The 26416-nt window shown below is 36.1% G+C and overlaps 1 protein-coding gene and 1 long non-coding RNA gene across 3 annotated transcripts in view; one reads left to right on the top strand and one right to left on the bottom strand.

Moving 5' to 3' along the window:
* DCN (decorin) overlaps positions 1-11206 on the bottom strand; it is a 32634-nt gene extending 21428 nt beyond the window's left edge. The window contains exons 1-2 of one of the 2 annotated variants that reach the window (XM_010949438.3): positions 10872-11206; positions 6750-6996 (exon numbers count right to left, since the gene is read on the bottom strand). In XM_010949438.3, the coding sequence (XP_010947740.1) occupies positions 6750-6963 (214 nt within the window). In that variant the 5' untranslated portion in view covers positions 6964-6996; positions 10872-11206. Of the gene's footprint in view, positions 1-6749; positions 6997-7773; positions 7958-10871 lie in introns of those variants that run through there. The other variant, XM_010949436.3, reaches the window with a different exon arrangement.
* LOC123615154 (uncharacterized) overlaps positions 1-26416 on the top strand; it is a 508039-nt gene that overhangs the window by 408427 nt on the left and 73196 nt on the right. The window lies entirely within an intron of this gene.

The raw sequence follows: 26416 nt of genomic DNA, 5'->3' as shown, positions 1-26416 counted from the left end.
GGTGGAGTCAAATTCCCCTCCCTTGGAATCTGGCATGGCCTTACAATGTCTCTATGAACTAAAGGAATGTGGAGGAGGTGACACAGCATGACTTTGGAAACTAGGTCAGGAAAGGTTGTTCAGCTGCTACCCAGTTCTGGGATGCTTGCTCTGGGGGCAGCCAGGGGCCATGTAAGATGTCTGTCTATGTTGAGACCACTGTACTGGAGAGGTCACATGGGGCACTCCTGACAACAGAACAGCTGCGCTCTCAGGAGACAGCGGCACCAACTCGCAGTTGTGAGAGCGCGCTGGCTGGGGGGTCCATTCTAGGCCAGCCTCCCTATGGCTCTGGCCCCAGACAACACCCAAAGGCAAATGCATGAGAGACCCCAGGTGAGAAAGGCCCTTCTAAGCCCTGCTCAAATTCTCTGTACCTTAAATCATGAGCAGAATTTTATTTTTTTTAACTTTCCAAGTTTTGAGATAATACTTACTCAGCAACAGTAAAAGGAACAAAGTGGTTTCCTAAATTTTATTATTTTTCAATGAGAATTCTTTAATTCTAAATTTCCCCATTAAAATGCAATTATTTTCAAGACTAGTCTGAATTATTTAGTTGCTCTTCCAAATGCAGTAAAGGAAACTTTATCTTCTTTAAAATAGGGTTATATATTAAAGTATTTATTAAAGATATTACCAGAAAATAATTTCTGAAATACAGGCTAATGAGAATTGTACTTATTTTTTTCAGCTTGTCTCAGTGATAAATAGTACTGTTCTGCTAGCAAATGTCAGTAATCTGGTAAACATCATGTTGGACAAAGGCCTAAAACATCATGATTTTCTCTGCTGTTTTTTCTGCCCTGTGGCAGAGGTCCAAACGCAAAGATTTATTCTTGTTGATTTCCAACAATTTTATATTTCTGTATACAATTTAATAACTAGGACAATGGTGATACACTTCAGTTATGGGCATATGACCAAAGGAATACATAGGGGTCCCAGCTCCATCAAAAAACATTTCTGCTAAACATGCATGCATGTTTCCTTCTTTCCCCCTTAAAAATGGCAATCTGACTGTGATGGCAGTTGGATTCAGAAATAGTAGTAGGTCCTCCCTTTAATTCAATTCTCTTTCCAAATAACCTAAGGAAGGTTTAAGCTTCCTAGGTCTACAGTCACCCTCAAAAAACAGTAAGAAAGCACAGCTCCATAACTCCTAATTCCCAGTCAGCCATGTTCCCTCCTGTTTCCAGCTTGATAGAATCAAGAATATTGTAGAATTTTGCACTCATCCAAGCACTAAGCCACGCCTATGTTCATCTATTCATTTGTCAAACATTGATTGAACCTACCAAGTATAAAGCATTTTTTGAGTAGAGGGCCGAAGATAAATGATCATGCTTTTCTTCTGATAGAGTAGATATTTAAATAGGTAACTAAAGAAAATAAATAATTATTATATATGTACATATAATTGCTTCTTATAGACTCATCAAAGCAAATATAGATTACAGTGAAAACACAGAGGTAGACAAGCTGCAGAAATTGCCTCAAAGCAACCTTCGGACTAAGTCAAGGGTTAACTAAATCTTGAGCATTGTAGTGTAGCTGCTACAGGGCTTTTTCCTTTTATTGAGACTCGATTGCAAACTGGGCTAGTTCTTCTTTATCCTTATTTTCAAGGAAATATATAATTTTCTTGCTACTCCTTTGAAGGAGGAAAGTTAAGATTAGAGGGTATCCTGCATTTCCTCTTTTATCCAGGAAATTAATATTCTGTCTAACCTACTCCCATCCTGTTCTCTGGAGCCAGAAATGATCTTCCAGAAGAGAATGCACCACAGCTGCATTCTAACCAAATGCCTTGATCCCACACAGCTGCCTTTCTCTCCCTCCTGGGACTGGGAAGGAAACCAGGGATATGTCAGGTGTCAGTTAGGTCAAGGAGACAGATGCTTCCTTTGGCCTTCTCTGACCCCTGTCTTCCTCCTTCTCATCTTCAACCACTTGAGTCAGGAGCTTTGGTTATCTGGATCACACCTGAGTATTCCCCTTGCTGCCTCTAAGATCTGTCATGCTCTGTCCCTACCCAGTACCATTTTAGGCAACGAACTGGGCATGCTCTGTGCATAGCCTCCTTCCTGTACCGCATCTTAGAGATGCCCTTTTGGTGCAGCTGAAACTCCAAATGAGAGTCACCCCACATTCCTGTTGCTGCAAAGCCAGATGTAAACTATGAAAGCAACTAAGGTTCCAGCATTCTCTCTGTCCCTCTACAAAACAGCTGCAATTTATTCTTCTGGGATGATTTCATGGAAGAAGTCTAATAGTCCATTTACCTCATGCGTAAGATTTGCTTCTGGAAAAGCAATTTCCCCAAATAAGAGACAAGCTATGGCATCTGTCCAAGTAGTGGCTACTGGCAAAATTTTCACTAATTGAAGCAAACTGATTAAAAAGAAGAACACTAACTCTATGCAATTTAAAAGATTGTGCTTTTACCTGTGATTTTTTAAAATTAAAATTTCTCTTGCATTAGAAGATATATTTTAGGAACCATTAGTTATAATGCTTTTGCTTGGCAAAATAAAATGTTCTGTCTTCCAGCATCACCTCTAGAGGGCTAACTATGTAGGTTGTGAATCACTTATGATTACAAAATGGCCAAATGCTTTATTGTTCTCCACTCAACTTAACCAATTTTGTTCAAAGGAATAGTGTTTGGGGAACACTATTTTGATAATTACATCATTTTCTAATTCTTGTGTATTTATATTTGGATGTGATATGACCTTTAGGGAGGAGGGGAGAGAAGGTGCTATTTTGTATCCAGCTTGACAAGTCACATACTTATTAAATATAAATATATAAAATATATGAAAATAAAGAACATTATAAGAAATAGCCTCATGTTATTAGCTGCCTTTGTCTGAAATGGTAAACTGAACATAACAGTTACTATGATAAACACTTTCACAAATATTTTCTATTCTTACCTAATGAAGTAAGATATATTCCTATGGATCCAATGCAGAAACAGGTTTTGAAAGTTTCAAAGTTACAGGTAGTAGATGATAAAGCAGGACTTGCATTCAGAGGTGTTGAACTGCATGATCCAAGTTCTTTCCACTATTCAATGCTTTTAAGGGTGTTTTAACTCTTTTGAAACTTGTTCATAAGAAATGTGTCAATAACTATTCTGTAATTTGGAAAATAGTCAAAAAAACAATTCTTACGCTTATTTCACCTGTCAGGGCTAATCTGCCTTTAACCAATGAGATGAAAGTCAATGCCAAATAATGCTTCCTGGGGATACTTGCTCCAAAGATGAATGGCTGAGTGAAAGAGTACATAAGTAAGGGGACTGTCCTCCTTTAAGATGCTAAGTACACAAAACAAAGCATCCAATCACAAGCTTAATATTAGAACACTTTTAAAAGACTTGACAAGAATGAGTTACATTGTGGGTTTATTATTTCAAGGAAATCTACAGGTTTCTGAATTTACTAATCTACATTTATTTTTATAGTATTTTTTATAAATGCCGTAATTAAGGGTGAATTATTTTATGTCTTAAGAGAATGGATAGAGAAATAAAAGAAGATAAGACTCTTCATAAAATTCTGATTCAAATTACAAGTTCAGCCGAATAATTTGGTCAATATCAATGGAGAATTCATTACTTTCTTAGGCTAAAATATGTTTACTTTCTCAATCCCCCATGCTCTAGAAAAACATATTATAATGCTCTTCTGATAAGTTGGAACTAGAGGATGATTAAAACAGTCGATTGTATCTTCTTGAATACCTCAAGTTTTCCCATGGACTAATTATTCAATTTTAGTTTCACAGTCTTTACATCCTAGCTTTGAAAGAACTGTTTAAAAATTTGATGTTGTTTAACTTTATCATAATTACTTCCTAGTGGCAAAAATACTCAAAACATTTTAATAAGAAATGTTTGCTTATGCTAAACACTATTTAGATAATAATATAACAAAGCACTATTGTCCTTCAACACTGTAGCTCTTCTCTGCTCATTATTCTCTGGCAAGAATAAGCCTTAAGAAAACATTAGTCTTTGATACAGACAAGCATTCACGTTTCTCATCCCAAAGGGCCTTTTTTTTCTTTATTATAATAATTCGAGCTTCGTGGTCAGATCACTAGAGAAGTTAAAACAAAACAAAAAAAATAAACTACAATGCCATGAGTGAGGTTGTCCATTTCTCTGTCCTTGCTTTTTCTCCTGTGTTTCTTTCATCTTTTACTCCACATATGCATCATATAGAAAAAAATGTATTGAGCCTCTGCTATAAGCCAGGTCCCTCATACAGATAGTAGGATGTCTGAGACTGACTAATTACTCTGCAGATGAAGCTGTCAAGGCTCTGAACAGCTTGCCGTGATCATAATATGAGCAGAGGCTACACAGTAGTTGCAAACGTGAATCAAGTGTTTTCTTTAAAGGCAAGGGGGTTGCTTTTCCTTTTAAGAAATGTATTTTCTGTTTTAGAAATATCTGACCATAATTTTTGACAATATATTTAAATCTGCACCTGTGAATTAATAAAAACCTACAAGTAACTTGGATGAGATCATTGTTCATTGGAACTCAGTTCTCTTCTTTAAATACGGTTCCCCGAAACAAACCATGATTACAATCTTGGCTACTGCTTCTTGCATATAAGATCAGTAAGCCCAAAGGAATAATGTACACTCTGGGCTCTTAGAAAAAATGATAACATAGAAAACAACACAAAATAAACAAAACAATGACAAGGACAAAAAAAAAAAAAAAACTGTATCATGAGACATCCACGTCAATGAACTTGATGTTTCCTAAGGCTACATTTTTCTGTTTAGTTTTAGCAATAGTCTTGGAACGTTTTCATGATGAACAATTTGAAAACTGTCCCAATGCTTTCATCAGAGTCAGTTTTTATGAACTACTTCTCATGAAAGCAAAGTAAAACTATAGTTTTTGGAAAATAAAACTTCAGTGAAGTGCTTCAACAAGTCTTTCTTCCTTAAAATTATCAACTCCTTATTGTTGATAATATCTGTGTGGAGGGGGTAATTATGAATCCTTTTACACTTGTTCTCAGGCAAAGTGAGATTTAACTTGCATCACATATCTTAAGAACTTGGCCATTTTTGCAACCTTTAAAAAACGTTACCACTAGTGGTGTATCTATCATTTGGTGAGTCCCTTGTTCAGATATTTTTAACATCATTATTCTTCTGTCTACACCAGTAACAGAGGTCATCTCTAGATGCTATAAAAGTTTCTGTAGAAGCTGATAGTAATCTAATCCCCCCTGTTGGGGGTACACGATTCAAAAAAGGAATAATCACCACCAGCAGACTATCAAACCCACAAGAACAAGGACCATATCTCTCCCTCCTCCCTTTCTCTTCAGGGCCCAGAACAGACCTGACCCATTGTGAGATCTCAATATATTTGCTGAATGAATGAATGAATGAATGAATCTAGTGGAACTGTCCTGTCACCTTTTAAAAGCTTTTCTATACGCTTTTTATTTGGGTTCAAATGGCTGTCTCGTACATGTCAGCATAGAAGAATCTATCTCAAAGTGTTTGTTTGTCAGTTGTTAGTATTTGATATGTTTTGTGTTTTCCTGGGTTCCTGTTTGTAGTTTATTCCAACTCTAGGAGTTAGTGGCAAAATTTCCTGCAAAATACTCCTAGAAAGCATGTTCTGAGTAAATACAGGGTTTCTGAAAGAAGTGTCCTACTAAGCTATGGGGCTTCTTCCATAAGGAAATGCACCATGGCAGAATCATTCTGTGAGGGTTTGTTTTTTTTTTTTTTTCTCCTCTCCAGTAAGAAAATGAACTGAAAGAAGAGAGGAATGTGAAAGAGAGGAATGTGAATTACCTGCCATGTAAACTAAATTGATTAATTCCCCTTTGGTCCATCTGCTGGGACTCCAAACTTTCTGGAGATTTATCTTCTGAGTGTATTGCTCTTGGAATTCCCAGGCCAAGTTTTTCTTGAAAGATGATAAATCAAACTGTACTTACAGTGTTAAAGATATATGCTCCCTGATTATATTGATGATTAATATGATTAATGTGCTGTGATGAATATGATTATCTTATACCATATCTTACTTATAAAGATTTCCTATGAAACTTTCTAAATAATTTAAACAGCTAGATTACAAAATGCCAAAGGTAGAGGCAAAACTAAGATCCAGGGATTAAGGGAGTATTTTGGTACTTGGGAGATAATTTTTGTTCTAAAAGTTTATTTGTTTTGCTTCTGTTAATTCTGCATAGTTTACAGTTTAGTAATAGTCAAACTCTGTTATCTGGCTAAGGCAGGAGGAGAGAGATCACCCAGGCTTTCTTAATACCTAAGACTTCATGAGAGCAAATCATCGAATTAAAATAAACCATCACTCTGGAATCAGAGAACGTAAGATACTGTTTTGCTCAGAATCTTATTTTACAGAAGGGGAACCATGAAGCTCAGAAAGAATTTTTTTTTTTTTAAAGTGACTAGTCCAAGATTGCAAAGTGATGGAGTGCTGACTTAAAAAAAGAAGGGAAAAAAGTTTCCTAACTTCAAGGCTACAATGTTCTAGCCTGCTCTGCTTCCCTACGTCCTCATTAGGTGGCACTGTCTCTCACATTTGGAATTGCAGAAATTAAAACTGAAAATGCTAAGCTCCCAGGGAAGCCATTTCCATGAATAAAACAGATCAGGTAGGTAAAGAGAGCCTGCGCCCCACTCACCCAAATCAGAACACTGGACCACTCGAAGATGGCACTGACAGCGGAAGGGACACACTGGTCCCAGAGGTTCTAACTCAGAAACATCAGGAAAGCGATCTTCCGGGCCTATCCCAGAAGCCTCATCTTCTAGCATAAAGTCAAATAAGCCTTTCTGTTGAAACGGTCCAGCCCAGGAAACTTGTGCAACCAAGAGGAAGATGATAGTGGCCTTCATGATTTATCGCATATATTTTCACAATCAAGGAACCTAGGAAACAAACAGAAGGTTGAGAAGAGTAGCATTGCCTGATTTATGTGTTATTTTTATGTAACACCTGACAGTGGAGTGAGCATGGAGCAGAGCACAAAAAAAACTATTATATTTATTGTTGGACACAGAGCATTAGAAATGTGTTTGGAAGGTTATAAGGTACATTAGAGACTAACTTGCACAGCTATTTACTTAGGAATATAAATTTGAATATTATTTAAATTTACTTGAATATGGGGTCTGAATTAAGACTATGGATTATATATCCAAGTCATGTGTAAAACTGTTATGATGATAAATCACCATGCAATTTTCAATGCTCACTCAACACCAGCCATGCCACAGTCAAAATAGTTTTGTCTGTACACATGAAAGGTCTCCAATCCCTGCTTCAGAAATATCTCTGGAAGCCAATCTTATCTCTCCAACCTAATGTATTTATCTTGGTCCAGACTTCTCATCACTCCCTGAACTATCATGAGAGCCTCCAAATGGTCTCAGCCTTGACTATTTCCTCCAGTCCAGGATCTTCCACTCTGCTGCCCAAGTCATCTTCTAAAAATTAAATTTCATTGTATTCATTTTCTACTGCAAACCCTTTGTTTACTTGTCAAGGCATGCCAGTAAGATACACATCCCCTTTGTTGCATATAAGACCATTCATAGTTTGGTACTAACTGATATTTCAAGCCATATTTCTCTCCATTTTCTCTCTATTCCCAGTACCCACCTCAACCCTGACATTCAAAGCTAATCACCATTTAAAATACCTACCTTGGAAGAGCGAGGTAAAGACTAAATGAGATAATGGGCTTCCCTTGTGTATTCCCTGGCTCATCCAGGCAGGATGCTGTTTTCTCCCTCTTCTGTGCTCCCAAAGCACGTTGCGCTTACCTCTTTTAAAGAACTTATCACATTATATTGTAATTTGTTTTGCGTGCTTGGTCTGTCCCCCCAACTAGAAGATGTACTCCTTCAGGGCGTGTCTTATTATTCTGTGTTCTGCACCCGAGCCTTGCACAATATTGTGCATGTAAATGACTCAATTGACCATCAATTTATTAATAATACAAGTTATTCAATTTGTTCCCGGCAACCAATCTGATTTTTTAAAACACACAATTATCTTTTTTCAATATCAAATTTCTAGCATAAGAAAGACATCAAATTGAAAATCTCAACTTGTTATAGGCAAGATTCAGTGTTAGACATAAATCTATCGGCTAGTTTCTCAAACGGATCATTTTTAATAAACCAATTTAAACACATACAGAAAAACTTATCTGATTTTTATATGACTTATAAATTATTTGGTTTTACCAACAGGACTATTTTGTAAACAAATAAACAAAATCCATACAATATTTATCCATTCATTCACCAAGCATTTTGAGATACATACTTCTGTGTTATTGAATCAGTTGTTTAGTTGGCTGAAGTGAATTAAATGAATCTGAATAACAAAATCTTAATAAATCTGAATAACAAAAAGTAGTCGATCACGTAGTAGAGAACAGTCTAGTTCTGAGTTGAGTTTTTTCAAACTCCACTGAAACTGCTCTAAGTATTCCCCAAACACACTGAAGATACTATCCTTAGTCTCATCATCTCTACTTTGAATTGTGCACTAATGAGTCCATATTAAAGTTGTACGTTCATACCTATAGTTAGAAAATTATTTTCAGTCATTATCCAATGGTAGCATATGCAAAGAGGAAAATGTCTTTGTATGCCCTAACCTTAATGTACTTTCTGGAAATGTTTGCCTAGATCCACTAGAGGGGAAACAAATGTTTTTAAATTTCTTACACTTTTGTTCTTAGTTTATATTTACTACTGAAGCATGTCTAAAGCAGCACATATGCAAACAGACTTGAAGCTTTTCTTTTAAATAACACCACAAAGGTTATTATTTGCACTGCCCTTTTAAATTCAGTATCAGGTTTTCTCTAGAAACCCATTCCCACTCAGTTACTGCATTGCCTTTTAAAGGAGACCCTATTGTTTTGGCAGCATTCCCTTGGATTGGATCTAAGGGAGTGGTTTTTGGTCTGTTTCACATTAAAATGCAATGTTTATGGTTTACCACAAGTTTGCTAGCCTTGCATATTTAATGTCTTACAATTTTAGGAGAAAATGAAGCAAAGTAATTGCAGATTTAATAAATAGCAACAAGAATTAATGCGGATGTTGCTTTCTGATTTTTTTCTCTAGAGTAGAAAATGCCTGGTTTATTAACTCAAAAAAAGGAAATGTTGAGCATTAGCTCAGAGGAATATTATCATTTTATATTTGTTTACTCTTATTAAAATGGTGCAAATTCTCTACACAATATTCTATTTGGTTGACGCTGAACTCAAGTAGACAGCTTTTAGCTTCTATTACTTTTCACTTTCATTTGTGTATGTATGTGTGTGTGTGTCTGTGTGTGTGTGTGCATTTTAACCCTGAAAGTCCTGGGGAAGAACAGTATGTCCAGGAACTTTATACAATTCCTCCATGAAATAAGCTTTTTAAAATTACTGCCATAATACTTGGAAGACTCAGCATCCTAAAATAATTAATGTGGGCTGGTAATAGTCATGATTTCTTTAATCACTTCCTTCCTTTCTTAATAAATCAAAAAAATAAACAGAAAATAGCGGTTGCCCTTTTAGACACCAAGGAGACTATTATTGAGGTGGCATACTTTTAAAATTTCATTTAAACTGTTTTAAGTATTCCCAAAATATATCCCTCTTTTCTAAAGGCTGATTGCTAAAAATGTCACTGCTTCACTAAAGCTCATTGCCATAGCTTATGTGTTCTATCAAAAATAATAATTCCTAGTTTCTTAAACTACTTCACCTCATTGAATTAACTATATCATTCAGATCAATATTTGCATGATGTCATTTATGCCTTTGATGTGACTTTCAAAGTCAAAATTTAACCCTCAGGAGATAGTGAATGCAGGGGAAAATTAAAATCCCCCAGCACTAGGTGAATGAAAAACCCCAATAATAACAGAAAAATTTTTTTAAATAAACAATAAAAGCAACATTTATCCATATATAAGGGTTACTATAGGAGGTATCTGGTTCTTTTTCTGGTCAAAATAGCAATTCAAAGAAAAAGCCACAGGTATTTACATCACTGGGAGCCCACTTAACCAGTGGTCATCATGTTACCCTGTTTCGAAATTAGAAAGAAAAATAACCCACACTTTCATTTTATAGTGAATGTATCTTATAATAAAATTTCATTTGCTGCAAAAATTCTGGCAGGGTCTCTTCTTTATATTTAAGGAATTACGTGAGACTATTTTAGCTAGGTTCTTAATAATCAGTAGAAGTGTTCTCAGTGTTTATTTTCACCTCTCTGATGATCATTTCTGTTATTTTTTAGGTTGTAGAAATACACATCAGACTTCTACAGCTAATCACCAGAGTTCACTTCTCTGAGGTTTTAAAAGTTCTTAAAATATACAAGAATTCAGGAGGAGAATAAATCCTTAAATATATAATCCAACTACGAACAGTATGGTAGTCTAGAATACTTTTCTATAAACATTTCTTAAAGAACTAAACATTTAATTGGTACAAATACAAAATACATCAATAAAGATAATCATGGTCTTAGGTTATAGTTTCTTTAAGAAACATCTTTGCAAGAACAGAGAGAAAGAACTAAAACAATGCATTCAACCATTTTAGCAAATACTTAGTTTCTGTTTTCAAAAGCAATACTTGTTTAAAATGCTGCATAAAGATTACTGAAAGTTTAGCACACATTTTTTTTTTCTTTCTCACCAAATAATTCCCTTTTCTCTCAACTTGATCAAAGTTTTATTAGTCTGTAGCAGAGTTCAGGACAATTATTGAAAATCATACCTTTTAATCCGGGGATTTGCCACAGGAGCCCTCAAAGCTGAGATGTAATTACACTAAATATTCGGCCCAAGCAAAAGAGTTTGCAGGTGTGGAAAGGAGGAGGGGGTAGGTGCTGCTCTGTGACTGTCACTAGGTTGAAAACCTCCTGCTTCTACTCCATAGCACAGTTAAAAAATAAGGTTTCCCTCAATGAACACAATCCGGCTGACACCCACATTAGATCATATGGTAATGATATGTCTCTTGTATTGTAGCCAGAAACTTTATCGGCCTTTTTTTCTCCCCATTTAAATGCTTTATTTCTTTTGCATCTCCTTAAGATTCTAAACTGCTTATGTAGTGTAGCAGTGGAGCAACTTGACTTGGGATTTGTTTTATTGTGTTGATTCATTTCCCTAAAATATTGTAACTAAAGGGTTTGTTTCCCCACCCCCAACCCCACTCATCTATCCACCCTTTCTAGTCTTGTTTATCATACTTCTGAAATGACAGGGTTGGTTTTTTTTGTTTGTTTGTTTGTTTTCCTTTCAGGACATGTAAGCTTGGCAAATGGAATGAAATTATTTTAAGTGTGGTCTGTGAAAATAAATAAGTAGCCATTCGGATTCTTACTTGCCTTGGGCTGTTTGTACAAATTCAAGTACTATGCTATGGAAGTTTCCTCTGTATTTTGAATGTATTTCTAAAGTGTCCTGGAAGAAAGCCATGGTTTTATATGAAAAGCATGTCATTTATTACTTTCATTACTCATAGTTTAAAACCGTTCTTCTTGTCTGCAAGGTTTTGTTTTTTTTTTTTTTTAAGAAAATGCATAGATACTAGAAGTTGGTCACAATTTAATTAGCCTATACATGAAAAATTTTATTTTCATAGACTACACTTTTATATAATCTAGAACTTTGAAAAGGCAATAATGTTTATGGCTCTTTCCAGATTTCAGTAAATAAAAAAAAAAAGTGCAAATACAAGGAAAGATATTTATTTAGCCGGTGGAAAGCTTTTTGGGGTTTTTGTAATTCCCTTGCTGGATGCTGTCAGTTCTGTGTGTCTCTATGTTTTGACTTGTATCTTTATGCCCTGGCCCCTAGGCTGTTACCAGGTGGAAACTTGAAATCAACATCTGTGAAACATGAGAGGATAACCCTCCCATCCTCCACCCTCCCTCCTTCTCTCCTCTAGCCATCCAAGTATACAATTCGACAGTAAATATACTCGTGCCTTGATGAAACTTGAAGGAATTAAATTCTTTAGTGTGTAACTAAAGGAGGGGAGAAGGTGCTATCACATGATTTTTTTTTTTTTTTTTTTTGCCTTATTTCCCAAGCCCAGTCTCCACAATTTTAACATCTTATCCCACTCCTCTTCTCCTTGGCATTTAATAAGCACTTACCTAGTTAGCCTGACAATCTAGAAAAAGGCAAATATTTTCCCTGGACGTTGGTGCAAAATTCATGATCCCCTTACCTGGAATCAGTTAATTTTTCCTCTTGAACTCCTCTGGCATTTATCTCTTATAACATGCAATCACTTCTTCAGATTATAGGTATTTCTGTACATCTCTCACCCCAAGGAATAAAGCACATTCCCTTCATATTTGTAGAATCCCCACACCCTACACCAATCATGGAATACGGTAAATTCTCAAGAAACACTTGGTGAATGAGGATTACATAAAAGCAGTTAGATCATTGGCTAGAGATCACACTATGATTCCACGATTACTGTTTTGCCAGATTTGGTTTTCTCCTTATCGAAACCTAACCCTGCTATAGTGCTATAGTGTACATGATGAATAACAGCAGTAATTGTTACCAGAGAGAGAGAGACTTTGAGGAGAGACATAGAGTGTTAAAGAAAAAGAACTAGGACAGGAGAAGAAACACATTTTCTTGATATGTCAATCATCTTACTTTTATAAAACAGAACCATTTTAGTTAAGTTTCACATCCATGTTCTTCCCCCTAATAGTAAGCTTTATGAGCTCAGCGCACTTAACCTCTCTGAGTCTCAGTTCCCATATCAGTAAAGTAGATATAAAGTATTACTTAATTCATAACATTGGAATAAAGATGAAAGGAGGCAAAATGTACAAAGCATGGAATTCAGAGCATGGCACCAATAAATTAAGCTCTCTGTAAATGTTAGCTTGTGTTGTTTTCTGATATATATCATAGTAATCCTTTGACCTGGGCAAGGGAAATGATTTTTACTATTTCCATTTTACAGATGAGAAAACTGAAATTCAATGATCTGCCCAAGTTCACAGAGCTAGTAAGAAGCCCAACTGACACGAATACCCAGCTCTTCCCACATCTCATCTAGCTTACCATTATGATACTGCATTTTAAGAAAGATCAAACTTTTAAGTTATACACAATTAATAATAAAAATTCTCAGGTAACATGTCTTTGCAGACTATAAACAGTTTATACAATGTGATCAAGTTTTACAATTTTTTTGAACTTTATCTTTGTGCAGGAACAAATATTTCCATCTTTTAAGTCTTAGTAAGAACCTCACCTCCAGAACCCCAAGGATTTTACTGAATATCATCTTATTTAAAATTTGTGCCTTTAATCAGATGTTAAGTTACATATGTTGTCATACTTACTTTTAGATAGAAGAAATTAACTCACAAAAAGTCATATACAGTAACTCACAAAAAAGCCATGGAACTGTCATCACAATCCAGGTCTCTGGCCAATCTAATGGGAATTGAAACACTTCTGAGGCTAGAAGCAGTGTTTGTGCAGAGAAGGCTGAAACTTATCCTGGCTTGGAATGTTTGGGAGTAGGGTTCACTGAAACCTTGGCTGCTGTATAGATATTTGAAATATTCAAATTCACAGCACATACCACATCTGCTGTTAAAACCACTTAAACTCTGATTTCTACTGACAACTCACTAGTTAACAGGGTGACTATATTCTGCATGTTGTCAAAGTTCATTTCAAGGCTAGTCACTCTTTCTCACAGACATCAACTACAAGTGATTTAAATTGTACCTGCATACTAAGATGTGAAGAATGCCAGAGCTGAGAAAGGTCTCCTTCTGACAGCCTTTTATTTTCTAAGAGGTCTGGAAACAAGTGATTATCTTCACAAACCTGATGTGACTGGTTTATTCGTAGATTGACTCTTCAAAGTAAGGTCAGGGGCTGGAATGGGTTGTCTGGCTCTTTATTTTGTGACCCTAGACAGATTTTCTCCTTTAGTCATGAAAGAAGGCTAGGTTGGAATTCAGGGTAGCCTAGAGTGCAGGATGGCTTGAAACAAAATTTGGTAAAAAACCAATACCATGGCCGTCTTCTCTCTTTCCCGTATGTCTGCACCCCCTCCAACCTATGTTCAGTGTCCTTCTGCCTTGCCTAAACAACTTAACTCTCCATTTTTCAGGTTGTTAATCTATAAAATGTGTCTAACCATAGTACTATTTCATAGGTTTGTGGTGAGGTTTAAAAAAAGCTTAATACATAAAGCATTTAGAACTGCACTCGACACATCACAAACAATACATAAGTGTTTGCTGTTGCTTCTGCCGCTGCCACTCTGTGGTAGTGATTGTTACAAACCTTCCCGACACTCCAGTCCAATAATTAGATTGCATCACCACCCTTGTCTGTTTTCTACGTAGCAATGCAAGAAATCACCTAAACCATGATATATCTGGAAAAACAGAGACTTTGCAGTTAGATAAGCTTGGGTTTAAACCCCTACTTTGTACTTGTTAGATAACCACCTGGCTTCCTTCATGCATAACATTTTACTGGGTTGTAAGCCCTGCTGAAATCCATTCATAGACTTTATAAGGATCCAGAGATTCCAGATAAAGAATCCCTACTCTGAGCAATGGAGCAGAAATGAGAATAGAGACAAAGACAGAATAAGTTCTGAATTAAGATAAAGGTATGGAGATATGTGACTCTTTCTCCACAAGGAAGGATTCAATTCCTTATTTCTCTGACTCTTGTATGTTCAGGAGCATCTCTTTTGTCAATTGCAGTCACGAAGTGTATTATTTTTTCATAGTATTGATCACTAGATTGTACCGGGACACCAAAGCAACATTCATTGAATATCTAGTGGTGTGTGCAAAGCACATACCTCTCTGTTAAGTGTAAGAAAATGTCCAGTAACCTATCCAACAGTCGATTCATCTGCAAATATTGAATGAGGAACCACCACAGGAGAAAATGTTACTACAGGCCATATATATATACACACACACACACACACACATATAAAAATACATATATGTATGCATATATATTATATGTGTGTATATATATGGTTAATAATATTTTACAGTTGTGGTACCAGAGAACTTACAATGTATTATATAATTATAAAATCCTGGCCAAAGTAAAGTATGATGTAATCAAAAATAATTGTCTTAGCACGGCAGAGGAGGAATGGGGAGAGATCACTTTACACGTGGGTGGTTAGGTAAGTGTGTATACAGAACAAGGTACAGTTGGAGATGAATCCCGAGGGATAAAAAGAGCGTGAAAGCAGAGGGACAGCTTTTTGGGGCCAGTGGAACAGCATTATCAAAACCTTGGCAATTGGAAAGCAAGAAAAAAATCAATTTGGCTTAGAAGGACACTTTTCAAAGAAGCCATGAGCTCTTTTACCATCCTTGAACATTCAACAACTGCCATGGTGTCTGACACGTGGAAGTCATACAATAAATGAATGGTCCATGTTTATGGTAATAACTAAAGGGAGATAAGGAAAAAAATTTGAGGGTAGAGTCTGACTGTGGAAGGACTTGAAAGTCTGTCACTGGGCACTTAATTTATTCATTTGTTTGTTCAGCCAATATTCACTTGGTGATTAAGATGTGCCAATTTCTGTGCTAGCAGCTGGATGGCATCAGAGGTAGCTGAATAGGGTAATAACGTGATAAAAGTTTTATTTGAGCAAACCAAACCTAGCAAAAAATATACAGGCGGCGACACCGGGATCAAGGAGACTAGTTAGGAGGCTATAGCGTTAGTCTTGAAACATTAATACCTTAATAGCAAGAAGATGAGCATGGCAAACACAGGCCACTGCTCAGGAAGCTGATGTGATATGTTAAAGATAAATGCTTAGAGCACCTACTCTGTGCCAGGCACTGTGGTGTGTGCTTTAAATTCATTACCTCAGTTAAGACTCGGGATAACCCTATCAGTTAGGCACTATCATAATTAATTTTCATAATCAATTTCAAAAGCATGGAGCTAAAGCCTGAAGAGGCTATATACTCCACCCACTGTTATCTTTACCACTCCAACCAGCTGCTTCTGTCTTGTGAGCAATGGCAGGGAAAGAGCTAACTTCTTTACTGGCATCTTTATCTCCAAGGAGAACATTGTTTAAATGAAGATGAGCAACAGAAATGATTAACTAAAGCCCTTGATGTCTGCAAAAATGATAGGAAATTAGCCATTTGATGTGACTTCAAGTTTTAAGATACTGAAATAGTCTGTAGTCTTGATAGTGACTCTACTGTAATTAGGGAGAAATCATGCAATCTAAATATGCTATAAAAAAAGGGGGGAGGATTTACATAAAAATTTTCCCTGCGAATTCTCATGTGGGAAATGTCTTTGGGTTGAATGAAGGCTTCCTACACTAAGTGATGGCAGAAATGTCGATATTTTACGGATGAGACCACCTTTGGAGATGTACCTATTGAAAGCTGAGTGGAAACTACAAAAGAGAGAGAAAAAAGCCAGATGTTATCTGAAAGATCACCTCCTGGCCATGCTCCTGCATGTTGCTGGTAATAAGGCCTGCTACCATAAACGTAACCAGAGTTTGGCAATGTTGTATTTCCTTTTCAAACAAAGAAAAACATCCTGTGTGAAGATGAAAGTTGAAGTCAAGCACAAGATGAGATAGAATAATGTGCAACGCCTGACCTAGAAGCTGAGCACACAGACCCTGGGGCCAGAATGCTCAGGTTCAGTTCTTGGCCTAAGGATCTGTGTGACCTCAGGCAGTTTCCCCATTAATGATCACACCTTATTCACAGGAGGATGAAATGAGTCTGTATTTGCAAAGCGTTTAGAACAGAACCTGTCGCGTATGATAAGCTATGTAAGGAATGCAAATTTATGTCAAGTAACACAAATTTCAGAATGAACTGAGGGTTTTAAGAGATTGTGTTCTTCATCCTGCCTTTATCCATGCTCTCGCCTGAAAGTTATGTCCTGTTTAGTTTGGAGCGTTCAAATGCAGGTCATGTCTGTGCAGTGTGTATTTACTGCAGGGAACCTATTTGGTCTGTAAATATTCTCTTTTCAATTTACCCTGTATCCTAGGAAAAATAAATGCTCCACCGCAGAACACAGCCCTCCAGAATTTAAGTAGGCAAATGAATGAAAAGTTTGATTCTAATGTCTGCACTGTAAAATAATGGCTTCGTTTAGGAACTTTTTCTGGGATAGTTATAGTCCCTTGAGAACTATTTGATTTGATTCAAGTTGTCCCTTCAAGCAATAATTCATCCCTTGTAATTTTCCTTGTTGAGGTTATTTCTTTAATAATTCATGAGATGAATTTTTGATGCAGATAGATACTAACATGACAACAAAGTGAAAGTTGCTTTACCATTTAAATCATATGAGTGTTTTTATTTTTGGAAACAATCCTGTATTTTGAATAAATCCACTTTAAATACTTGAGGAAATATTATTGTTTAGAAATAATTTATGTGCCCATTTTTTATTGAATGATGTCTGAGCATATCAATTTTTAAAGCATTAAATGATAACATACGAGCTGACTTATGAGTCTTTCGGGGAAAACAGAAAATGGAGGCATGATCACATTTGGTGCTGTAGGTTTAAATCTCTTTGGAACTTTCTTCATGAAAAGGTTGGCGTCTCATGAAACATCTTCATTCTTGGAGGCCAATTTCAATACCTTCTCTGGCATTACTCATGGTGTGAGACAATGCAAAATCCAACTAGAAACAGAGTAGTTCTTCCCACAAGCCAAGAACCATACAAGTTGGTACTATCAAAATAGCTCTTTTAAATATTTGTTACCTTCTGAATGATAAGAACATACGCGCCTGTCTCAGAAGAGTAAAACCACATAGTGAAAGCGGCTGAAAGATGACAGGAAATGCTGTGAAGATTTTGTTTGTTTGTTTTTAAATCCATGTAGTTGCAAACCTTGATGGTTGCCAGCTGGCAGTTAAAACGTAATGACACCAACATTACATTAACAAGTACCCTACGATACCATTGCAAATCTGGTGGTGTCAAGGGCTTTTTGTTTGTTTGTTTGTTTGTTTTTGGTTTTTTTGGTATTACTTTTGTAGTGGTAAAAAAATACGTCATATAAATTTTATCATTTTACATTTTAAGTATTCAATAAAGTGCATTTACAGTGTTGTACAAGCATCACTACTATCTATTTCCAGAACTTTTTCATCATCCCAAACAGAAACTATCCATGAAACAGTAACTCCACATTTCCCTCTCCCTCAGTCCCTGGCAACCTCTATTCTACTGTCTCTGTGGATTTGCCTATCCTAGGTACCGCATGTAAAGTGGAATTGTGCAATAAGTTTTTAATTTATGGAAAAAATAAGGGTTTTATTTTTTTCGCTTTTTAAAAAAATGTATTTAAATGGAGGAAAAGTGGAATAGGAAGAAACTATCAGGGGCCATGAAAGAGCTAGAACCACGCTGCCTCAAGGGGAGGGTTTCTTCTAGGAAGACAACCCTGGGAGATGGGCCTGGGAACTTGCTATGATTATGTCAAAGTTGTAACTTGAAGACACCTAATGTTCTTTATTAAAATCAGTACCAAACAAAAACATGACAATTAAAATATATTGATTTTCTGTAGAAAGTAATTCACCAAGGAAGCTTTCTTATCACCAAATGTTTGTTTATAAACTTTGAAAATAGAATTTGCAGGCCAGCTAATGCATGTGGAATGATAGTACGGACTTCTTACTAGTAGGCATGTATTTTCAGTTCTCTGCTCAGTACTGGTAACCAAGCTTTAGTAAAGTGTCTGTGTCTTGTCACAGCAGTTCTGTGAAATAAAGAACATAAAAGTATGTTTTGAGACTGTGAAGCACACTTAAACTAGCACATGGCACAGTCAAATAAAACCCTTAATCTTGGTCTTACTACAGACATTCTCTGCGCCAGCTAGCTGTTTTTATGAAAGTACTAAAGACTATCTTCCTGAAAGAATAGCAGCTATTTCTGTAAAGTGCTTTTAATATTTCTTTTAAAATGTTGAATATGTTAAAATTAAAAATAAACCATTTAAATGTTTAATTCCAAACAGCAGAAATAATTGAAGCACTGTGTAAAGATTTTTAGAAAAAAAAAATAATCAGTACCAGACAAAAGTTACCTGGGGAGAAGTGATTTTCACTTACAACTTAAGAATCATAATTCATTTCCCTCCAAATTTAATTTATACTGAGGTATGCTAGATGTGGGTACCAGAATGAAAGTTTCATCAAAGCAGGGATATTTGCCTGCTTTATTTTTTGTGCTTAAAACAGACATGGCACCTGGTGGACCAAAATAAGCAGATGTTGAATATTAGCCCTCCAGGATCTGAGGTTACCCAACTTTAGGGCAGGCAGCATTCAATCCTTCCGTGTTACCTTAAATACCTAGAAGAATCTGTCCTCACTGCCAAAGACCTCTTAGATTGGCACAGGATTGAATCCAAGTTCCTCCTTTCAGACTGGTAATTTTGGAGATCTCAGTCCTTCCAGCTCTCCCTACCATGTTCCAGAGTCCAGACTTCCCATCCGCATTTACTCTCTAAAGCCCCACAAATGATTCCCCAGGTACTCGCACATAGAACTGCAAAATCTCACCTGTCTGAACTTCCTTATGTGTCTCTTTACTTCCGTTTCTGTATCTCAAGTTTTTTCACACTGCATCCTTCCCATTACAACTGTCATTTCCCTCACAACTCAGTGATCCTCAAAATTCAGTAAGTTGATTACCAACATCATCACTTTTTATCAACTTCTTTTACTTAATGATTAAGAATTTTACTTGATGATCAATTATTTACTTAATGACTGTTATTTTAAATAAAGCCCTAAAAGCCACATCACTATATGGTAGTTATATTTTCTGTTATATGTTTAAATAAATAATTATTATAACAAAATTGTTTTTCAATGGACCCCTTAAAATTGCACTGTCTACTATCATTGATAGAGGTTTTACTTTTTGGAAAATATTTCATAATCCTTAACCCAATGGCCTTAAAACCAAATTCTAAGATTTATATTTGACCAGGCTAGTGATGATTAACCTGTAACAGATTACAGGCATATAGACATTTGAGGGCTTCCTACCTGAGACTACTTTAGTTTGTTGGGATCAAGTCAGGAATAAATCCCTAGTTCTCCATTCAAACCTCTTTCCCAAATGTTACAGAGATTTCAAATAATAGCAATCTAAAGGCTACACTAATCTTATCTTCTTTGTATTAAATCTACTCTATATGGATCCTGGGCTGGTTACTCAGGGTGCTCTTACTGGATGAAGTTACTTGGCACAACAGCATCTACACCACGTCTCATTGATCTTCCAATGCCCTATAAATCTGGTATTAGATCTTCCCTATGGATTCACTTATTATTTCCAGACTTGGCTCTCAATATTTTCTTTGACAGTTAAGACTCTTACATGTACATATAATCAGAGATGCCTTAGGTCAGGTTCATCAGAAAGTAGATCCTGAGACAAAGCTTTCTTGAAGGAGGAATCCTGGGAAAAGCTCTCAGAAACAACCCTTGTAAGGCAGAGAGGGAAGAAGAATTAAACAGAAGGAGAAGTTGAACTGTGTTGCAGTCACAACTGCAAGCTTAGTGGATCTGGTGGAAAGTTCTGGAACTGAGAAGACTAGACTTGACTCGAATTCAGCAGGCAACTTCTGTACCCAACAACAGCCAGACAGAGTGTGAGTTGTCTCCAGGAAGGGACTTAACCTTGTGCCAGGCAGCTCCCTTCATTAAAGGGACCACACTGTGAACTATCAGTTGACAAAAATTCTGGCAGCTAGAGAAATAAGTGAATACTGAATACTGAAGAGGAGATCTGAGGAATGACCCACAACATCTACCACAAGAGCTCCCTGTCTGATAATATAGGAAAACACAAACTAAATTTTTATATGAAGCAAGTTCACAGTATTTTCCATTATTTTGAAAATGTCTTTGTCATTGTTCATCTCATTGAACTATGAGTTGGTTGAAGGTAAGGGCCACGACTTTTCAAGTTTTCATTCCTGTAATCTGGCACAATAGGTATATAGTCGCTCAAATATTGTTAATTATTGAAATGAAAAAACTGGACATTTGACACTAGTCCATAAATAAGCAAATTACAACAGATTAATAATGCATTTGATCCTTGAACGGTGCTGAAGTTTGTGGGCCCTCCATATACCTGGTTCTTCTGTATGTGATGTTCCTCTGCATCTGTGGATTCAATGAACCACAGATAGTGTGGTACCGTAGTACATGTTTATTGAAAAAAATCTGTGTATAACTGGACCTGCAAAGTTCAAACCTGTATTGTTCAAGGGACAACTGTATATAAAATTATGAATTTAGCTAATAAACTTACATTTGACTATTTATATATGACAGCATTCTGTTACAAGGTGTGATGACTTATACGCTAACCCAGGGGTTTTCGAACATGTAACCACTTCAGGGTTGAGGGAAGAAATGGCTGATTCTTCCCCAAACCTCCTCTGCAACTAGAATAAGACTGATGACTTCTGTTCACATCATCCCTTCAGTGAGAAAAAAGTCCGGACAAAGCTAACAGTTCTTAGCAGTCATTTCATATAATATTTACAAAGAAAACACAGTGTCTTAGTCTGTGAAGCTTGCTGTAACAAAATTTCAGAGACTGGATGGCCTAGAAACCACAGATACTGATTCCTCAGGTTCTGGCAGCTGTGAAGTCCAAAATTAAGGCTCCACAGAGCTCGTAATTTGGAGACAGCACACTTCCTGATTCATAGATGGTTGTCTTTTTGCTATAACTGACATGGCAGAAGGTGCAAGGGGCCTTCACTGGGACCTCTTTTATAAGAGCACAAATCCCATTCATGAGGGCTTCACCCTCATGACCTAATCACCTCCCACAGACCCCACCTGCTAATACTGGGGATTAGACTTCAACATGTGAATTGTGAGGCACTGCAAACATTGCATCTATAGCACACTTTACTTCAAGTTCTCGTATTTACAACTCTAAAATAAGAAAATATACAAATTAGATGTATCATGTCTGTTTTTTAAATTTGGCTCTTCAAAAGATTTAAAAATATTTTTTAAAAATTTTACCTAGTTTCCTAAGATAAAGTTGAGGCTACTGATTTTAGATCTTTCTTCTTTTTTAATGCATGCACTTAATGCTATAAATTTCTTTTTACCCTTGCTTTTTCCTGCATTCTACAAATTTTGATAAGTTGTCTTTACATTTTCATTCACTCAAGTATTTTTTATAATTTCTGTTGATTCAAACATTTGTCTTCTTTAATCCAAAAGTTACTTAGAAGTGTTGTCTTATCTCAAATATTTGGAGATTTGCCGGCTGTCTTTCTGTTTGATTTGTATTAACAATTCCATAGGTCTGAGAGCATACTTGGTGTGTTTTCTATCCTATTAAATTTGTTATGGTATATTTTATGTCCCAGAGTGTGGTCAACCTTGGTGAATGCTTATGTGAGCTTGAGAAGGATGTGAACCCTGCTACTGTTGGCTGGAATATTCCATAAACATAAATTAGCTCAAGTTGATTAATAATAATATTCAGGTTAAATATACCCTGATTTTCTGATTGATGATCTATCAGTTACTAAAAGAGTGGTGTTGAAGGCTTCAGCTATAGTGGTGAATTTGTCTATTTCTCCCGTCAGTTTTAGCCTCCTTTTTTGACACTGTATATTGTTAAGTAAACTTTTAAGAGAAATTAAAATGGACTCTTTTATCATTAGGTAATGTCTGTTTGTCCATGATAATTTTCCTTGTTCTGAAATATGCTTTGTTTAAAATTAATACAACTACTTTAGTTTTCTTTGGATAATTGTTAGAATAAATGTCTATTGCTCCATCCTTTTTAACCAATCTGAGATTTCATTTTTAAACTTGGTTTCTATCAGACAATATACATTGAGTCTTGCTTTTTTATCCACAATGACAATCTCCAAATTTTAATGGATGCTTTCACCACTCACACTGAGAGTTGTTCTTGATATAGTTGGATTAATATCTAACATGTTTGTAACTTTGGTCTACTTGTTGAATCTGTTCTCCACCCCCCTCCCCCGCCTCTTCTGCCTTGTCTGGCTTCTAAATGAGTGTCTTATATGATTCCTTTTTACCTCGTGTCTTAGCACATAAATTCATTTTTTAAAATGTAGTGGTTGTCTTACATTTTCCAAAATACATTTTTAACTAATCTGATTGTTGCTCAAATGATGCCATCCTGCTTCACTTGTAGTGCAGGTACCTTAGATGTTTCCAGTCCTTCCTTCCTCTCCCTGCGACATTGCTGTCATTCATTATTTATCCATATACTATGATCACACAGAACATTGTTACTATTATTACTTTAAACAAAGTTATCTTTCATAGCAAATAAGAATAAGAAAAATAAAATGTTTTTTTTCCTATGAAACTTTAGGTAAATTCAAGTTTGTGACTTATCTTCCTTCTGGTTAAAGAAATCCTTTGACTTTTTTTGCAAGTATGCTGGTAATGAATTTCTTCAGCTTTTGTTTGTCTTAGAAAGATTTTATTTCTCTTTCACTTTGGAAAGTAATCCTTCTGTATATAGAATTCTTGGCTGGTGGTGTTTTTTTTTTCCCCTTTCAACACTTTAAAGATTTAGCCTACCTTCTTCCTTGCATAATTCCTGTTGAGAAGTCCATTGTGTCTTTGTTCCTTCCTTAAGTAAGGTGTATTTTTCCCCCTCTGGATTCTTTTAAGATTTTTTTTCTGCCTCCCTCTCTCTTTATTTTGGAGAGAGAGTATTTTTGGTATTTATCCTCCTTACTGTTCTCCAACTTTTCTGGATCTGTGGTTGTCTATCATAAATTTTGGAAGCATCTCTGCCATTATTACTTCAAATATTTCTTTCTTCTTCTGGTATTCCAGTTATGTGTATGTTATACCTTTTGACATTGTTCTACAGTGTTTGGATGTTCTGAGGTTTGGGAAGTTTTTTGTTTGTTTGTTTGTTTTTCTATTCCTTTTTCTCTTTGAATTTCATTTTGGAAAGTTTCTATTGACCTACTTTCAACTCACTGAATCCTTCCTCAGACCTATCTAGTCCACTGACGAACCTATCACAGGCATTCTTCATGTCTGTTATAGGGTTTGGGATTTCTAGCATTTCTTTTGGATTCTTCCTCAGGGTTTCCATCTCTCTGCTTACTTTACCCATGTGTTCTTGCGTGTTATCTACTTTTTCCATTAGAGCTCATAATGTTTAGTCGGTGATAAAAAAAAATCCCCTATGATAATTCCAACACTGTCACATCTGAGTCTGTTTCCAAGGCTTACTTTGCCTCTTTAGACTATTTTTCCTTACCTTTTGGCATGCCTTGTAATTTTTTGTTGAAAGCCAGGCATGTTGTATCAGGTAATGGGAACTGAGGTAAACAGACCTTTAATGTGAGGGTCTGTGTTGATTTGTGTAGGAACTGAATTGTATGTATATCTGCTGTGGCTTTAGGTAACAAAAGTTTCAAATTCCTCTAGTATCCTTGGTCTGTCTTTGCACTTGGCTTTTGGCTTCCCTAAGTCCTCTTCCTCAGAAAGAGTCTGTACCCTGTAGCTCTTCCAGTTGTAATTCGCTGTTAACTATACTAGTGTTACTGTATGACGATAAGGAATGGGGAAGGAGGAGCATTCTATAATATTATGATTAAATCTTAGTCTCTTAGTGAGCCTGTTAAGTATGGACTGTGACCTTCACAACTATTTCTCTCCTAGTATAACTTCCCCCTCCCTCTGCTTTGGTAAAACAGGACATTTAGAGGAGCTGGAGTGGTAGGAAACCCTTGCCCTCAGCTGGGATAAGGCTCTAGTAAAGTCTTTTCCCCTGGAGAGTAGACCTTCATTACAGAGAGCACTCTAGATAAATTATACAATGATTACTCATCTTCTCCCCATCCCAGAACCATGAGGGGATCTTCCTTGGGCCTTCAACTTGAAACCTGGTAGAGTTTCTAGTGGAAAACCCATGAAAGTCTGGGATTTCCCTAAGACTGCAGAACCCAAGAGTTTCTCATTTTCACGCTAAACTACATTCTTCCTTCAGCAACTGGTCGGTCACAATCACCATGTAAGTGTTTCTACCAGTTTATGGCTACAGCAGCCTCTGCTCCAGTTAAGAAGATTCCAGCTATGAGTCTCTGAATTCACCTGCCTAACCAGTATAGTGTTTTGCTGTGAAACCTCCATTTTCTGATGAGTCCAAGAAAGGTCACTGATATTCATTTTTTGCTTTGTTCTGTTTTAATTGTCATGGGAGGTACTTCCAAGCTCTTCACATGTTGTTGCTGAAACTAGAAATGTCTTAGCTCTTTTATGTCAGTGAATTTTATCTTTCTTTCTAGCTTCTGAAATTCTGCTGCTATGGTCTTACTTCTTTTCATTGTCCTTCTTGATGTATTTTAATGCTCTTTTTATTATCAACATTTGTATGGGATTTAGTGAAGAAGTAGAGGTTAATACATTTGTTCAGTTTACCATCCAGTTATTTAAACTTTGCCATTATATTCCCTCAGAACTCCACGAGACATAATTTTTTCAACTAGGTCAATGTCTGTATTGCATCCTAAAATTATTATTTTGTTCACTTTTTTATCTTCAAGGCCAAAATAGTATTTGGTAAATAATAGGTACCTCAAAATATTTGTTAAATAATTGGGTATGTGAATGACTGACTGAATGAATGGTCACTTACTTTACTGGAGTTATAGGTTTGCTGAGAAGTTTCTTCAGATCATCTCACTAGTGATCTGCTTAGGCTGGAAGTTCTTTTGGGGTTTCATAGATGTCAGTCTGGAAGGCTTTCATGTTTCATGTTTCTGGAGTTGTGTGTTAATGTTGAAATACTCTGGAAGAAATGACAGAGAAACCAATATCACCTAACATCCCAGTAGAAAATTTACAGGAACCTAAACAAAATGGTTTGAAGACTGTCAAAACTGGCAGAATTCACATATTTGCCCTGGTAAGATATTCTTCTTTGCAATACCTTGAGAAGGAAATAAAATGTCTCTAATATTAAGTCCTTTTTCTTATCACAATTATATCTGCATGCTTTTAAAATGCTACATTGTTACTTTTACTGAAGAATTTCCATATATCATTTGTTAGTCTAAAGCCTGGCATATAGGTAGTTCTTAATAAATAATATTTTCTAATTGATCAAAAAAGAATGAATTCATTCATACATTTGGTTGAGGAATGTGTGTTTCTTATAGAGTTCTGCTCTTGAGCAGAAGTCAGCAAACTTTTTCTAGGT

Source organism: Camelus bactrianus, chromosome 12 (genome assembly GCF_048773025.1).
Source record: "Camelus bactrianus isolate YW-2024 breed Bactrian camel chromosome 12, ASM4877302v1, whole genome shotgun sequence".
Lineage (NCBI taxonomy): Eukaryota > Metazoa > Chordata > Mammalia > Artiodactyla > Camelidae > Camelus > Camelus bactrianus.
This window is presented reverse-complemented; position numbering and strand designations above follow the sequence as displayed.